The sequence below is a fragment of the Dendronephthya gigantea genome, unplaced genomic scaffold (genome assembly GCF_004324835.1).
Source record: "Dendronephthya gigantea isolate DGI-Jeju-01 unplaced genomic scaffold, DenGig_1.0 000067F, whole genome shotgun sequence".
NCBI lineage: Eukaryota > Metazoa > Cnidaria > Anthozoa > Malacalcyonacea > Nephtheidae > Dendronephthya > Dendronephthya gigantea.
This window is the reverse complement of record NW_021163077.1, coordinates 171,789-188,759: the sequence shown is the minus strand read 5'-3', so window position 1 is coordinate 188,759 and position 16,971 is coordinate 171,789. Positions and strand designations below refer to the sequence as shown.

Below are 16,971 nucleotides of genomic sequence, written 5' to 3'. Positions count from 1 at the left end.
GTTTATGAAAAAGAGAAAAGGTAGAGAAAAATCGCGGTTATCTCCCAGAGAAGTCGTGGTTGAATCGTTGCGAGTTTCCCCGATGCAAGTTGTCGTTGGTGGAGCAGTGTTTTAAGACATGTAAAGCTGGTCAATGAAATTAGAAAATGTTGCGGTTTTGAAGATGGAATTGTAGAAGTCATATACGAGTTATCAAATTGTGACATTTAACATTGTAGCTCTAGAACTATAATTGATACGAATTCTGTATTATATAAAACATATTCCGTTTGTATTTGGAACTGATTTTAGTCTTTTTGGGGCCTTCAGTGTCTAAAAAGGCTCTCGGACCTTTCAAATTTGGAATGTCCCTCATAAGTAATATAATTGTTCAATGTTGTAGAATACTTTAGAAGTATACAATACGCAAAAGAGTTTCTTTGTAAAAAAATGTATCTGAAAATATTTGTTCAATGAACCTGTAATGAATACAAGATTATATAATTCAGCGGTAATCGTTTTTTGGCAAAACTCATTAACTCAACTTCTCGTCCGGCAAATAATTTATATGTCCTTGTACTTTCTGTTGAAAAGATGAATTTATTTTTATTGGGTCTGAGCAATTTGAATAATTCTTCAACATGTTTATACTGCATTTTTATATGACCTGCAAATAGAGCTGGTGTCAATTTTGACAAATGTCATACTGATATATTTTCGTCTGGGACCGGTTGTACGAAGGCCATAGGGCTTCCGGCGGACAAGGAACTGACCCGCCCTCACACAACCAGCCTCTGGTAACAACCTCAGCTTCAATAAACAACTCAACCCTCCAACCAGAATAAACCTTCTCAATAAAGCTGGTTCTCCGCTTGATTTTGTCTTTTCTTCACGAGTTTGCAGAAAAAACCAAGCCTTAAATTGTGACATGATTTTCATTAATGTATTGTAAAATGTTTGTAAGTCTATAAAAGTGAACTGGATTGCAATTACCAACCAAGTGTGCACAAATTTCCCGGTATGCTATGCCTATGGTCGGTCTAGGCAGAAAAATATTTACACACGCACAACGATTTTCGATTTTCAAACGATTTTTTTTTCAAAGTGCAACGTTTAAACTGAAACTAAAAGTAAAATGGTTAAAAATAAATGAAAATTTACATAACAGTGTTTCTTCTGTCATATTTAACATCTTTTATTAATAATAATCTTATATACAATAATTTAAAAAAGCGTTGAAAATCTTTAACAAACATTACTTTAAAATAAGCGCACTATACGCAAAATTACACAATTAAAATATTAAATTACTCTAAAACTTAACACCCTCGTTTGTTGGAAGGGAAATAAATGTAGTTTATAAATAAATTAGACCTATAAATTATTCTTAAATAACATCTTTCGGCTAAATTCTATATGTTAATATTATATATGCTAATAGTCATTCAGTTTAACATGAATGATAGCTTACTGAGTCTGAGGCTTTGAACAACAATTTGTTCAAGTTTAGAAAACAGTTTTCAAGAATCAGTAAAGCGCCGATCGACAAACGCACTTTTTTTTGAGATATGAAAAAGAGAATTAAACAATTGATACAGAAAGTTTGAGACTGTTTGGTACATTCATAAAATCAGATAGGAACACAGGATCAATGACAATAGATTTTGTATGTTTAATTAATCTGTTTCCGACAGCATTTTCCCATTTTATTCTTAAACAGAACAATATCCATAGTTTTCAGGCTGAGACTCCACATAAACAACTGAATTATTTCAAATTACATCTAGGACCTGTGTTTTATGTTCAGCGTAGAGACTAGCCATAATGATAAAGTAAATGTCTTAAGGTTCCCATTTTGATGCACCATTGCATGTATATTTTAGCAGATAATACTATTATTTGTTTTTCAAATCACGCATGCCTCTTTTCCATGTCCCAGATGTAAAACGTTGCCTGGGTTTGTGCCAAGACATGATCTAAAATTTACCTCAGTCTTTTTAACTACCATCCATGTTGAGACACAAATTCTACAATGTACTACATGTGAACAGTTAATGGCAAGTTTCATAATAGTCCATAATATTTAAATACATGGGATGGCAATATTAGTCATACCAGCGAAATTCTCTACCTTTTTTAGTTGTCCCGCAGCAATTATTTTCAAACTACAAATACTATGGATTTCTAACACCTGTAACAGACGATTTCAACTAAGGACTGGAAACGCAGTTCGGTGACTATAAGGCTTGTTTTTTCGATCTTCTGTCCGGTGGACTAAATAAAGCTCAAGCTACAATGCTGTTCATTATCTTCACACGTTGATTTAGGCCAAGGATCGTGAAGTCCAAAATAACGAGCCCAGTACTGATAAGTGATGCTTGTCTGTTTTTAATCCTGTATAAAGTCATTTTATGATCCATTCCATGATCCATAGGACTTGATTTTCATTAAGTAATTATTCTCGTATTTCATGTATTATTGTAGCACTTTAAAAATCTTTAAATATCTGGAACTTCAATTTCTGTACATTTGAGTAAATATCTGTCTTAGTATTCTGTATCTTCTATGCTGTTAGCGATGATTAATTTGTTAATAATTCTTCGTAAGTCAAGGTGTTCTGTCTTTGAGACCAATATCACCTTTTACCCAATCAAATCCGGGCAATATAACATTTTCTAACCAATCAGAGATGGACATTTAAACATTTGGCCAGTCATAGGAAACGCAGCTTCCACTTGACGAGTTGAAAACATATAATAGCTTCCGTTTGACAAGAGAACATTTTCAGTTCCAAATTTCAATTTTCCTAAGATTTGTTAACACCAATCATCGCCATCATCGACCTCTTGCAATCCATATATAGCGTACGGGCTCTTGCCGCTCCTTATTGCCATTGCAATATGTTGGTTCATATTTGGATGGTAACCATTCTCAGATACACCGCTGTCACCAGTACTGCCAGTTCGTGGCACAGGTGAACTACTGAGCGACGTTCGTGAATGCTAAAAACAGATGTTAGTTAAGACTTTGGCAAAGGATTGCAACTAAATAAGTGGAATCTATTCAATCCAACCGCTTTATGGCTTACCCACTGTACCACAGGGAGAACACTGGTTAGTTTAGTTTAGGTTTTCTCGTGTAGTAGTAACACAGGGAAAGGAGGATTTATAAACTGATTAAACTCATACTCACAATCGTTCGCAGCAACCTATTATAAGCACATTCAAGTGATATATTATTATTCTCTACTTACCCTACTTTGAGATAATAGCGATGGCGGTAATGATCTGTGGCTTGTTGTATCTGTGGGGGTAACTGAGCGATGCACAGATCTCATTGGGATATCCTAGACAAACATAAACATTCGTAACCTTAGTGCGTTTCCTACGCTCTCCGTAGTCACATATGTATGACAATAGTGCAGATGTTAACGCGTATGCAAGGTTAAGTCGATATCTAAGACAGATCTTACCTCGCCACGTTCAATGTCCTGACTGTGATTTCGGTAACCATTTCCACCAACAAAACGACCTAGCAAATTCCCTCCATCCTAAAACCATGATATCAGCAGTTTAGTTTGAGATCTATCTTGTTAAAAATAATAAAAATATTCTTCCCAAGCCGAGAGTCAGTAGTGAACTCTACCGCAGGCATAATAAAAACCCCAGTAAGCCACCGAGGGGGGAGGGGGTAATGTTTCAGACAGCAGTGGCTTACTGGGGGTGTTAATTGCGAAGGGGAAGAATATTGTATTTTTACACTAGAAGCACGGTCTAATATATGAAGACAATAAATTTACTATCAAACTTAATAGAGGAAGAGTTGGATTGCGAGGGTATAGCATTAGAAGTATTCCGTTGGGTTTCTTACCTGGGCATCTCCCTTCCTTTTCAAAAATTTATAATTTTCATAAATTAATTTTGCACAATATATTTTTCCTACAGTCATCTGTTGTGCACCAGCTACAAAGGAAATTAACAGCTGTTAGTGTGGGTGTCAAGTGTAAATAAATGTTTAGGATTTGGACGTGATGCTGCAGAGTATAAAGGATGGTAAAATTGACTGTTTCCAATAGTCTTGCAAACCTACCATTTCGTGGTGGCTTCGGCATTATTTTATCTAAAGTATTCTTTGTTAATTTTGGCCAAACTCTTTTTAACAAGGCTTGCATTTCTTTATCATTCTTCTTTAAATTATCTGGAATAAAGTTATAGAGTTTTAAATAAAATCATCAACAATGTAAGATTTGTCGAATCATAGATAATTAAAGCATTCTTTGTTTGTCTATATGATAAATTACACAAATCTTCTGGAGACCCTTTGTAGTTCGCCATTTTCATGCAGAAGATCAGCGTTGACTATATCTGTGTTTGTAGCGAGAATTCTTTGAGAATAAAGAAGACCAGAATATCGACTCACTATTATCAGTCAGAACTCCTAACGCTGTTCTGACCAGTGCAAATAGCGTCGCTGTAAACTCGACTGTCCCGTCTGAATCCAGAGGCATATTCATCTTTATAAGACGCTATACGAACAGAGAAATGTACAGAGTTTTCATAGTGATACGAGATAAATTGCTCAGAAGGGGAAATATTTCTAAAATTTGCCAACACCTGCGTCGTAATATTAAAAAAGACCTATAGATATAACCAAGGAACAGCGTGGCAGCGTCTTCAAACAACTCTGCATCAAATGTCGTTTAACAACTGCCTAAAATAGACAAACCTTGTATGCAACAATCTTTGGGCATTTCATTCCAATACCAACCGGAGGAACCATCTGACGCAACAATTGACACACCTCAGTGTGTTTAATACGACCCCTGTTAAAACGCGATGAAAATTAATGGTTACTTTCTGTGGTGCAAATTCCTCTTTCCTGATGGCCATAATTGACAAAAGGGGAATGGAACAAAATGGCAGATGTACATTTTACCAAATTTGTTTTCGCGGGCTCTGGTTTCGAGATTGAAATTTTTTAAGACCAAGGTTTGCAAGGTAGCAAGATTTGAATTAAGATAGAGACCTAAAAAGAGTCAACTCAAAACTAAACACCCCCATTCTTTGTTGTCAGACAAGCGTAACAAGACTCGACAATATTTACAACTGAAGCTAAAAGAAAAACCAGGACACTCACGTCGCAGCCGGATCAAACTCGGCCCAGACTCTCACGAACTCGTCAAGATGATGTGGACCAAGAATTGACTCATCTCGAGTTAGATATTCGAAGTTGTCCATGATGACAGCGACGAACAAATTTAACATCTATCAAAAAGAAAAACAATAATTGATTGAAAAAAAAAGCCGCCGCACGAGGAGACACTTCCGGAATTTGTTCAGGAATAATGAGGACCATTTAACTAACAATAGATTCGTTTCCAAAATATTGTTTTGTGTGCATTTCAGGAGGCAAATTCGGAAAGGTCTACTGAAAGCGGTATTTTGTTATTGTCTTGCAGCCATTCAAAAGTCTAAGTCTCGGATATACTCAAATAAATAAATAGACGTCCAAATTATTAAATGATGTCTTTTATAATGTTGTTCCAAAGTTTTTGATCGCAACGTGATGAAAGGTGATCACCCAGCTTAGTACCAAAAGGACTGCACGTGTTGTACATTGTAACTTACATCACTTCACGAAGATGACAACCGTTGAGGACAATATAGCAAGTTAAAACACCAACATATTTATCAAAACTACACTAGCGTGAACAGAGTATCAATAAAGACCAAAGAAGTGTGAAGATGTTTACCAAGAATAAAATATGCTGCCACTGACGTTTCACAAGGATGCACTACCGACGCGTAATATTGACTTACCAAGAAAGAACAGAGGAATACAAAACTGATGAAGTATAGATATGTGATATCACTGCCGCACGTCGCTCCTTTCTCCGCTTTGGGTACTGCGTCCTCGGTGCACAACGCTTCAGAACTGCAGGCCAACATGATGTAATGCCAGTTTTCACCAGTAGCCGACCTGAAAATAGTGGTAACGGTGAGACAACATATTGAATGAAAAGAGGGGAGATTTATTCGCGTGGTGGCGCTTATTGTAACCAGTCACAAGGACTAGTCATGTAAGAATAATGTAAAGTTTTAAAGCAAAGCTTTATGCCTTAAAACCAGTTTATCAATGATATATCACAGTGCAACGCTGTAACACAATAACAATAGGATTTGACAATATCTTCTCACTTTAATAACTGCAGTCTGGCCACATTCTTCAAGTGCTTGCTTATTGAACTCTATATGTGTACTGAACTCACCTGAATAAGACTTGAATGGCAGTCAACTCACCTGAATAAGACTTGAATGGCAGGAAAGAAACTTCGGAAATTATTTCTAGGAGCAATTTGACCCCAGATATCACTACCATCCTTCTCCTTGTCCAATTCACCTTGGTTGGTCGCAACTTTACCAAACAGCTTAAAATAATAATATTCATTGAGGACATAATTAAGCGTCCGAGAATGTCCTCAAGATAAAGAATTGTGTATACACAATCATATCTGTTATCTTCAAGTTACAATATCATAACGGACCTACCTGCATTCCAATGATAGCATAGATAAAGAACAGAAGTCCAATCATAATACCAACATACGGCAAAGACTAGAACAAGGAAGGAAAGAGCGAATTTAGGTAAGGAAAAAATATGATATACTAAGGGGCTATTTACATGGTACCGCTTAGCCGAGATTCAACGAAGCATAAGATGACTTTGAGGTTTTGGAATATGTGTTTATGACACCAAACAAGAACATGCTATTGTTGGGGAATTACGCGTTTACCAGGATCGTGTCACGTGCTCATTTCAATACCCCAAAATCATTTTACGCTTCGTTGAATCTCGGCTAAGCGGGATCATGTAAACAGCCCTTAGGTCTAAGTAATGTTGTACTAGAAAGACGTTCACACCAACCTTGAATGATTGTAGGAAAGTCCACAATAAAATTCTGATGGTGTAGCCTCGTTTCAGCAATTTCACTAATCTTGCGGCACGGAACAATCTGAACATGCTTACGTCGAACGGTAGTGCACCAGACTGTGAAATAAAAAAAACCAATTCATTCACGCGAGAGTCTTTTAATCGTGGGGGATTGCCAGATTGACTAGGATTTCCAATTGTTCAAATAGCGTAGGTTAGGGTGCAATTAGTTGTCAGGGAAAGGGTCTAGTTTATGGATAGGATGAGTTAGTATACCTTCTGTCCACGTTATAAAAAAGGAAACCTTTTTGGAAGTATTTTACCTAGTATTTATTATTTAGTCAAGTTCAATTGAGAACATACCGTTCCGTGTGTTAAAATGAAGTCAAGTAGACTGCCCAGGACAATCACAAAATCAAAACAATTCCATCCATCACGAAAGTAATTCTAAATATGAAGAGATTAATGTTATTGATCGGGTGAAGTTTTAATAGGCTAGTTGAGCGATGCGTTAATTATTTAATCGATTTAATTAATGATTTATTGGTTAAGAATCCACTTACCACACGAAAAACGTACAGCTTTAGCACAGCTTCCAATGTGAACAGGAATGTGAAAACTTCATTAAATCTGTCCAGGTAAGTACGGTATATTGCAGGCTCATTGTAATACTATCGAAGAAATTACACATTTCATTAGTATCCTAAAAGAGTGTGCGATTAGCCTGGAACTAGAATCTCGAGCACTTGTGCTGCGAATATTTTCACCCCAAAACATGAAATATTAATGTGAAAACAAAGGATTGTGCAAAATGTCTAAAATTATTCAATGAAGTTTTTGATATCTTGATTGATGTGTGTGAAGATTTAAATGGTTAGTGATGCAGCAACATCGACCATCTTGAACTAATTCTCAATCAATCGTTACGATGAGGTCAGGGTAGGCCTTAAAAAATTCCTTCCAAATTATGGATGATTACTTCGGGCGATATCTATAGTTCATCACCAAAATATTCCCTGTTAATCTCTTTTGAATTTTGACTGCATGAACAACTTAGTTCAATTTGCTCTCAATTGATGAAATATTTCCTCTGCACACCGAAGGTATTCGAAATTTTTTTCTTTCGATTTGATATTTGTTATTTGAAATAACAAGTTCTAAAAACGAGTTATAGGTTAAATGCCTTAAACGTGATATCACACAGGAAACAAACATGGTATCATGATATGCATACGAAGGTCTATCAACTTTAGGTATAATGAATAGACGCAATGTTTTAATAATGCTCCTGTTGCAACAGCAGTAAACCAGATGGTAAAAAGGCATTTTAAAGAACAAATATTTACCTTCATCATCATTGTCAACGTGTTTAAGACGATAAGCAACATGATAAAATATTCAAACGGTGCAGAATCGACAACCTGCCATACACGATACTGCGGAGAATTTGGATTGTCTGGCATGAAGCGCTGGATTGGTTTCTTGATGATGGCAATGTGGAGACAATCACGCTAGGAAAATGAAATGATCTATTATTTTGTTGTTTTGTTAATCTTAAATAATAGTATTTAAAGTCGTCTAAGAAATACAGTTTTCTCCACAGGGACCGGTTGTTCGAAAGGCGTTTAGCTTAAACGGCGGATAAGTTTAAAAAACCCAAAACTATCTCCATTGGACAAATGAACTGACATATTTCGATGTAAATAGCTTAATTTTCAATGGAAGAACATATATAATGCATAAGATACAGGTTCAGTCAATCAAAAGATGTATCAGAGTATTTTTTCAACTTTGACTTATTATGCGTTTAGGGTAACGCCTTTCAAACAACCGGCCCCAAACGTTTTTCTTATATAGAGATGTGCTAAGTTTTGCTAAAGTGTCACGGAATTTTTCGATCAAAGAAATTATTCGCATGAAAATTCAAGAAAATTTAACGAAAATTTTCGTTCACTCGAAAGATTCAGAATAGTGGAAAACCGCCTTTAGGGACTATTCTAGCAATGATAGAACTATGAATCAGAGAATGGTTCACTCCTAGCCGAAGTACAATTTGACTGACGTTCCCACCTGGTTTCTCTCTAGTTCACAGTCCCCTTGCTCTTTCTCTTTCTCATCTTGGAATGTGAGAATGATGAGAGCGACAAATATATTGATGAAAAAGAACGAGAATATCACTACAAACAGAATGAAGTATAAAGCAACTTCAATCTGGTTGTTAGTGATGGGACCTCTGTCAATGTCTGTTGCATCAATGGCAGCTTGCATAACTCTATAGGTAGGAGAGAACTGAAAGTTAATAAAATGTTTGAAGAACAAAGTTTCGTCCAACCATAATCTTACATATAGCTACCATAATCAAACCGTTAAGCCTCCACCGTAACAAGGGGGAATTTCGTTTTAGACCAATCAGCAAGTTTGTTTACATTTTCAGTAACCCAATCAGAATGCATAAATTTTGACTACTTCCGGTAAAAAGGTACATTATTTACCATTTTACATGTATTAAAAATTGCAAATATTAAAAATTTAGCCATTTTGATTGGCTTTGTCTAGAAAGAATATTAGGGCATAGGGTTGGGGGGAAGTGAAAAGAAAAATATATTGGTAAAAGGGTACATTTAGCAGGGGCATAGAAAGGACAGAGCACTATTTGAGCGAGGGTCAAAAAGACAGGTAATAATTATTTCCATTAAAAAATAAAAAAAATCCAGCAGTGGTGGATCTATGGGAAGTCAGAATAAATTACTTCAGAAAAGATATTCTTTTGAAATCTATAACCAATAGCGTTGTTATTAAGGTGTTTTGAATTTAAAATTTAGCTGTGTAATTCATTCTGACTACCCCTAGATTTGCCACTGAATTCCAGTACTTACGCGGGCCATCCTTCCCCGGTCGAGGATGCAAAAAGCGTACTCATTGCGTATAAAACATTGTCAAAATGCCAATCATGTTTACCCCACTCTCGGTCAGTTTTCTAAAGAACATATTGCGTTAATTAATGGTTTGAAGACATCTAGTGGATCTGAGATCATGACGTCATAAGGTGCCTCCACAAAACTGAGCTATCATGCGCCTGGAGGCATTTGTTCCCATTCTTCCTACTAATAGTATAAAGAAGGGCGCGAAATTAAAATTCTAATTTACAATTGACTCACCTCTGGCTTATTAATATCACTCAAATCTGACGAGTATGCGTAATAGGAACCTCTAAAATGAAGTAAAGACGGATGCTTTGAATTGTTATCCTCTTACCGAGCACAGCGTACACGTATCAATTATGGTTGCTGTGAGTTGGAGGCCCTTTTTATTCCGTTTTTAGGATTCCATCAGTCAAACTGTTCAAAAGAACTTGTCGTTCCTGGACAAAGATTATCATTCCCATGTATTAAAATCAGGCGCATAAAATGACATCTCTATTACGTGACTTCGCAAGCAAAAATTTACCAACCAAAATCGCGTCCTGTTTGTCTAGACTCCAGTATTTGAACAAGTAAGCGGATGAATAATTCGTTACTTGATAGTAATAGTGCTTAAGAGGCTAAGACTCAGGTGTATATATGAAATGAACATTGTGATGATGCTACTCTGAGTCACCAACCGGGTGCGCTGTGTAGCATCATCACAATGTTCATTTCATATCCGTTACTTACTGGCATTCCTCCTCCGTCATTTTAGAAACATCGTTACACATGAAGAATTTACCCTGAAAAAACGGAAAATGTTTCAAGTATTTTAGTTTTAAAAACAAAGTAATACAAATAAACTTTCAGGGTGGTCGTCTTTCGCAATTAGCGAAAAGAAGTGGGAATTGTCGATCTTAGCCGTCATCGACGAGGGTGTAAGGACTGCAACCATAATTCAGACAATCTGTTATTCTTACTAACCTGAAACAGCTGAACTCCGATACAAGCAAATATGAACAAGAACAATATTGTAATAAGTAAGATATTCATAACATTCTTCAGTGAGAATACAATACATTGGAACACAGCCTGAAGTGAACGAGAAGCGTAGTTACACTTTCATATAGTTATGTGAACTCGAAACTGTTGTATACAGAGGTCTTTCATGCAGTATATTTCTCACAAACGAGTACTGCAGCCTGAATGCTGTGAAGGGAATAATCTTGTATTCATGCTTTGTTTCAAAAAGCTCCAAATCGCCTTTTCAAACAGCTTCTGGCAGCAATGGATTGTGGTAAAGTATATACAATTGTCATCTTTTTGTGTAGGGTTAACTGCACATTTTTGTGGTTCAGTTAAATATTTCTCCTACAGAGGTCAGTGAGTAAAATGTTTACCAATATATCCATTACATAGGAAGGTAATAAATTATACTTAATTATACCTTGAGATTCCTCGATTTGTTAACGGCCTTAAGAGGACGCAACACACGGAGCACACGAAGAAGTTTAACCACTTTCTGAGCACTTGGCGAAGAGTCTGGGTTGGATCTTTTGGGAAAAAAAAATCATAATTTAAAAATCTGCTCAAGACTTTGATCTGGCTATTCTAGAGATTCTCTGTTCTTTATTCTCTATAAGTGGTCAGGTTCCTTCTTTCATAGTAACATTAATAATGCAATTTAAATTTCTGATTAAAAGATTTGCGAACTTTTCATGGCTATATATTTATTGTCTCCATTTTACAACATTTTGTGCCGCCCAAATTCACAGTTTTACTGATGCTCTATCAAGCACCTCCTGTTGTGATTGTGTTTGTGATTCGGGTGAACTAATATTGGGGTCGTGCTACACTGAATTATACACCAAATGGGTAGGAATCGAATCTCTGGTTTGTTAGCACAGTCACAATAAGTTCCTCCTGCGATGAATTTCATTCTGCCAAGATTAGAAATGGATCCCCAGGAGAGAAAAAGGGTATAAAACTGCTTCTGTTGTACGACAAAGAATTCCTTACGCAAGAACCAGTGAGGCGATGGCAGATGATACGACCAAGGCATCAATGAAGTTCCAACCACTTCGTAAATACGAGCCTTTGTGCAAAACCACGCCATAATCGATCATCTAAAAAGTTATTTTCGTTAGATTTAAAAAAAAAACAATGCTCAAACTACATTTTTCACACATTTAGTTCGCAGACTTACCTTTACGACAACCTCAAAGGCGAATATCGTCGTAAACACATAGTCGAAATATGTTAAAACCTAAACGAAAAGCAAAGATTTTAGAGCCTTTTTTTAGACAGAAATCATTTGTGAAAAAATCGAATCCTATGTGCAATAAATTAAGCCAAAGGTTAACTCGTTATAGCGGATGAGGATGAGTGTGTGAGGATTTCTACATCTACACAATATTCTGGACATAATTCACCAACCTTGTTTATTGTCGCCTCTTCATTAACAACATCCTCGCAAGCCAGGAGAACGCTACTGATTAGAATACACACCAGAATTCCATTGTCAAAATGTCTGAAGTTCACTATCCTGTGAGCCACAATTCGGATACTGAAAAAAACGAACATAAAATATATAGTAAAATTCGTCCACCATCGACTCCCACTCTACCATAACAGCCTGACAATGCACCCTGATAATGAGAGAAAACTGTGTAATTTAACTTACGGATTTGTGGGGGAGAAGATAAAGAATGTCTTTGTGTCAATGATAGCATTTTCTGAGGGTTGTGGAACGATACGTTCTGGGTTTTGCATCGTTCTCACCAAATTTGCAGGACGAAGTTCACCTGGGAGAGATACAGAAACAGAATGATTTATGTTTGATATTTGGCGCCTCGGCAGGTCACTAGCATGATCACGGATAGTCAAATAAATTAATTTTTCAGTGTTTGCAGCTTTCCATATACTATTTCCTGCCATTTACTTGGGTACAGTGATGAGAATGTTCCCTTGGTTACTGTCTATAAGCCCTACTTTACTCGGTAGTGCCTTGTTCTCTCATTGTAAAATATTCTATTTATAGGCGTACCATCATCCTCTTGTTCAAATTCTGCTTCCCTGGGACCATCGGTCCTTCGTCCATCAATTTCAACCGCTGTGTTTATTGCGTGACCGTTCCTGAGGAGAGAATTCAATTTTTTTATTCGTTTATTTTTTAGTACACATACGTATATACTAAGCTAGGTCTTGCATGAAATGATACCTTATTCTTCTCTCAAATTCAGCCTTAATTTCTCTCTTTCTTTCCTCTCTCGCTTGCTCTTCGGCTTCTTCATCTTCATTCAGTTGTTGTGCGTTTGCTAAGTTATCCACTGCGATAGCCAAGAAGACGTTTAGTAGGGTGTCTAATACCGGTCAAGGTTCTCAAATGAATATTGTTCAGACTCAAACAATACAGTTTTGAAACTGTATAACACTGTGGAAGAATGGGAGAAATAATAGACATGTAGACTTGGGTCCTTTGACAGGATTCGAACCAACCTACACTGCCACGACTGAATTATAGGAAAGTTCAGACACTAGCAGAATGTGTTTTGAGATCATATATTATTTGCACACGAGCATCTTATCAACATTTAACTAATGGCGAAGTTATCCTATCTCACGTTTTGATGCATAATAGAAAATTCAGAGGTAACAATTTATCAACTACAATGATCAAACAAAAGGATACAATTCCCTAGAATGACCAGCAGTACGAAGTACAATGACGAGGCAAGGCCTACTACCGAATGGGGCCCACCGCTGGCCACTACACCGTCGTACATAACTGCATTCCAGTCCTCGCCAGTGAGAATTTGAAACACGGACAACATTGCGTTCCAGAAATCATCAAAGTTTGTCCTAGGATTTTCATCACGCACTTTCTTGAACTGAGCGCCAAACAGTTGCATGCCAAGTAGAGCAAATATGACGATGAAGAGAAACAGAAGAAACAAGAGACTGAGGATTGATTTGATACTACCAAGAAGTGATGTAATTAGATTACGAAGGGAGGACCAGTATCTGAAAAAACAAAAGAGAAGATTATGTTTATCACTAGGCCAGTGCTACGCCAGTAAGCGGCAATCGACCTTTTGCCGTCCAAAAACAACAAATGGCCAATCAACCTTTTTGTTTGGCACTTTGACCCATCAAAATTCGCGGAGGGAGGTAGTGTGACTATCTTAACTGGGAGTGTACTATCTAAATTTCCCTGATGAACACGTTTCACTTGAAGTGCATTCATTCAGAGAAACATACAGTCATTTAGTCAATTTTAGAAGTGTTAATATAATCCGTTCTATTACTCTAAAAGCGATTCAGTAACAGACCGAGATTTACAACTGATGACAAGATTCTGAATAGGATGACAGTTGGTAACTGATAATAAACACACTAAGTTTACCTTGTAAATTTGAACAATCTTAGAAGACGAAGAGCTCTGAGTACGGATATACCAAGGTTCATACCCTCCGCTTTTGACAGAATGTACTCGAGGATACTGCACCAAACAATCTAAATAGAAAGTTGTATTATTTCTATAAAGGATTTCTGTTTACACGCTAAGATTTACCTGAAGTATTCTTCTGTTAGCCACTCATTTCAAAACAGAAATTTTAATAGTTTTTAGGTAAAATTTAAATATGGATTGATAACTAAACCGATAAAATAACGGATTAGTTTTTTAAAAAAACCATCTAGAAAACCAACGAAAACTTACCACGAAGTCAAATCGATTAAACTGTGAATTGAAATATATTTGAAATCCGAGACCATAAATCTTCAAACACATTTCAACGAAAAAAAATGTCAGGAAAACCGTTTCAGCAGTGTCTACATTGAAAGAAATATAGTTTTTCAATTAAATTAAAATTAAACATCATAATTGCAAGTTTCCGATCTGGTTTACTGGCTACCTGTCACAGGGTGCTATTTTATTACTTTTTATCTTTTTTTCATTGTTTATACACTACTCAATATTGGAGTCTTCCATTATACATTAAACCTTCTTCGAATATTGGGAATATTCCTAGTACCTACGGGTGGTATACCTGCATACCCGCAGCTCTGTGTAAACTACCTGAAAAGGACATCGATAGCTTACTAACTTTTCTGCTTAAGTCAGATTTTGTCAGAAATGCTTCACTCTTACATCTAGTGTTAGCAATTTAAACTAAATTCTCACCACTTGCAAAAATTTATTCAGGCAGAAAAGTTAGCAGGCTATCGACATGCTGCATACGTTTTTCGATATGCATACATGGTATATTTATCATAAGCTGCTGTGGTATAAATCTGAGCTGTACCTAAGAAACATACTTACACGTGGTGATCATGCAGTATGGCTAAGTATCCTACATTACGTTGGATTGTACCCAGACTAAAACGTTTCGACGGAGGGTAGATCACCAGTGATAATACTAGTTAATAGCCTACCTTGCATCTGTGTGAGCCAATCAGGTTGTTTGTAATGTAGTAAAGCCACACTGACAGTATTGAGAAACACACACGTGATAACTGTCCAATAAAACGCTTGGTGCTTGACTATGTGACGTACTTTTACACGCCATCGCTTGTTTCGACGTGGGAAGTTCTTCCAAAAACCTTCACTATAATAAAGAGAGAGAACGAGTCAATTGAGCTGGGATCAACTGGGATCAGAGCCAACTGGGATCACTAACCTGAATAAATTGGAATATCAGTTACATACTATTATATGCAGGTCAGTGATTGGGACTTAGTAACCTACCCGAAAATCTTAGTTTATACACACAGTGTACTTGACTGAAGTGGGCTGGCCGCAGTTAGGTATAGCATAATCGTTTTGATATACACCAAATGTCACCCCAAAAAACAAACAAACTATCCAGACGAACTAGCTACAAAGAACAAGCTTCATTCTATGAATTCTCCTGATATTATCTTACTGGCTTGTTTTTACACGGACACTACTGATCATCTGATGAAAAATATCTGGACAGTTCGTCACGAAAAGACATACCAAAACCAACCCGAATGTATTCTTTGGCCAATTTATGCTCGCCATTATTCATTCCCAGATAAAAAAAACTGTCACTTACTCTTTTTGTGTCTTGTGTCTTCGTCGAGCTAGCACATCTGACGTCATAGCTACGCCTCCTTCATATCTTTCATATTCCATTCCTAAATAACGAATATCGTCAAGAGTGAATCTAAAGAACTGTCATATTGGCATGATGAATCACTCTACGATTTCTTACCTTCGTCCCCATTCTCCTCCTCTTCCATCAATATATCCTCTGCAACAGAAAAATAGAAGCATTAAAATGTATCTTGTTATTGTTTAAATTGGAAACGGTGCTACCCGTAGGTCGAGTAAGAACCATCTCGTATTCATCAAGCACCAAACTTTTCAAATGAGATGATCATCATTGTCCCCGGAATGAGATGACGTCATTGGCCGCGGAAGATCGTAAAGTGGGAGGCGGGGATTAATTTTTATATATTCATAATAAATACATTTGAAGGGGGGGTTAATTTTGATCGAACTTGAAATGGTATTCTGATAATGCTGTGCCAAAATAAAACCAGACGAATGCAGTCGACTTCAGCTGCCAAGGCAAACGCTGGATGACATGGACTAAGTAGCTAACTAGTAAAGATCAAGCCATGTTATTCCTTTTAAATGAATCATAATACTCTTCGTCTTCAATTACCTGCTTTACTTAACCAATCCAAATACCCTGTCACTTGTCTTTCGACTTGTTCAGATCTTCTCACTTTTAAAAATGCTTTGCGATTTTCCACTCGCTCTCTCTCCTTCGCAAATTCACTAAACAAGAATTTGTTCGTTATATGTGAGGAGCTTTTTAAAACACTGAAAATTGTGTGATATTACTTTCAAAATGATGAAAAATTTGAAAAAGGAATTTCTTCGAGGGGTGAGGTCATGCCTTGAGATACCACTCATGCATTAAAAGTTTTTTCGCGAAAAGTTGCATAACAAATCACATAAGGATGGAAGAACTAAGTGATTATTACTGATTCAGTCAGTGATTGATCCAGTTTTGTGTGCAGGGGCCGGTTGTCTAAAGCTGTTAAGCTTAAACGGTGGATAAGTCAAAATTAAATAGCACGCTAACATCTCTCTTGAATGAGTCAACTTTTAAACAGTATCTTT

At 36.7% G+C, this 16,971-nt stretch overlaps 1 protein-coding gene across 2 annotated transcripts in view; it reads right to left on the bottom strand.

Moving 5' to 3' along the window:
* Nucleotides 1-1,176: 1,176 nt before the first annotated feature.
* LOC114531013 (voltage-dependent R-type calcium channel subunit alpha-1E-like) overlaps nucleotides 1,177-16,971 on the bottom strand; it is a 30,252-nt gene continuing 14,457 nt past the window's right edge. For both annotated transcript variants that reach the window (XM_028552642.1, XM_028552643.1), the window contains 34 exons: nucleotides 16,508-16,623; nucleotides 16,052-16,090; nucleotides 15,893-15,974; nucleotides 15,249-15,421; nucleotides 14,533-14,645; nucleotides 14,218-14,327; nucleotides 13,504-13,835; nucleotides 13,033-13,174; nucleotides 12,859-12,947; nucleotides 12,496-12,616; nucleotides 12,249-12,378; nucleotides 12,019-12,078; nucleotides 11,832-11,938; nucleotides 11,260-11,365; nucleotides 10,797-10,904; nucleotides 10,563-10,615; nucleotides 10,068-10,119; nucleotides 9,786-9,886; nucleotides 8,980-9,181; nucleotides 8,256-8,420; nucleotides 7,473-7,580; nucleotides 7,273-7,356; nucleotides 6,904-7,026; nucleotides 6,528-6,593; nucleotides 6,279-6,406; nucleotides 5,799-5,958; nucleotides 5,116-5,243; nucleotides 4,705-4,801; nucleotides 4,399-4,504; nucleotides 4,069-4,176; nucleotides 3,850-3,941; nucleotides 3,452-3,529; nucleotides 3,233-3,325; nucleotides 1,177-2,981 (listed from right to left, as the gene is read on the bottom strand). In XM_028552642.1, coding sequence (XP_028408443.1) covers nucleotides 2,796-2,981; nucleotides 3,233-3,325; nucleotides 3,452-3,529; nucleotides 3,850-3,941; nucleotides 4,069-4,176; nucleotides 4,399-4,504; nucleotides 4,705-4,801; nucleotides 5,116-5,243; nucleotides 5,799-5,958; nucleotides 6,279-6,406; nucleotides 6,528-6,593; nucleotides 6,904-7,026; nucleotides 7,273-7,356; nucleotides 7,473-7,580; nucleotides 8,256-8,420; nucleotides 8,980-9,181; nucleotides 9,786-9,886; nucleotides 10,068-10,119; nucleotides 10,563-10,615; nucleotides 10,797-10,904; nucleotides 11,260-11,365; nucleotides 11,832-11,938; nucleotides 12,019-12,078; nucleotides 12,249-12,378; nucleotides 12,496-12,616; nucleotides 12,859-12,947; nucleotides 13,033-13,174; nucleotides 13,504-13,835; nucleotides 14,218-14,327; nucleotides 14,533-14,645; nucleotides 15,249-15,421; nucleotides 15,893-15,974; nucleotides 16,052-16,090; nucleotides 16,508-16,623 — 3,958 coding nt within the window. In that variant the 3' untranslated portion in view covers nucleotides 1,177-2,795. The remainder of the gene's footprint in view (nucleotides 2,982-3,232; nucleotides 3,326-3,451; nucleotides 3,530-3,849; nucleotides 3,942-4,068; nucleotides 4,177-4,398; nucleotides 4,505-4,704; nucleotides 4,802-5,115; nucleotides 5,244-5,798; nucleotides 5,959-6,278; nucleotides 6,407-6,527; nucleotides 6,594-6,903; nucleotides 7,027-7,272; nucleotides 7,357-7,472; nucleotides 7,581-8,255; nucleotides 8,421-8,979; nucleotides 9,182-9,785; nucleotides 9,887-10,067; nucleotides 10,120-10,562; nucleotides 10,616-10,796; nucleotides 10,905-11,259; nucleotides 11,366-11,831; nucleotides 11,939-12,018; nucleotides 12,079-12,248; nucleotides 12,379-12,495; nucleotides 12,617-12,858; nucleotides 12,948-13,032; nucleotides 13,175-13,503; nucleotides 13,836-14,217; nucleotides 14,328-14,532; nucleotides 14,646-15,248; nucleotides 15,422-15,892; nucleotides 15,975-16,051; nucleotides 16,091-16,507; nucleotides 16,624-16,971) is intronic.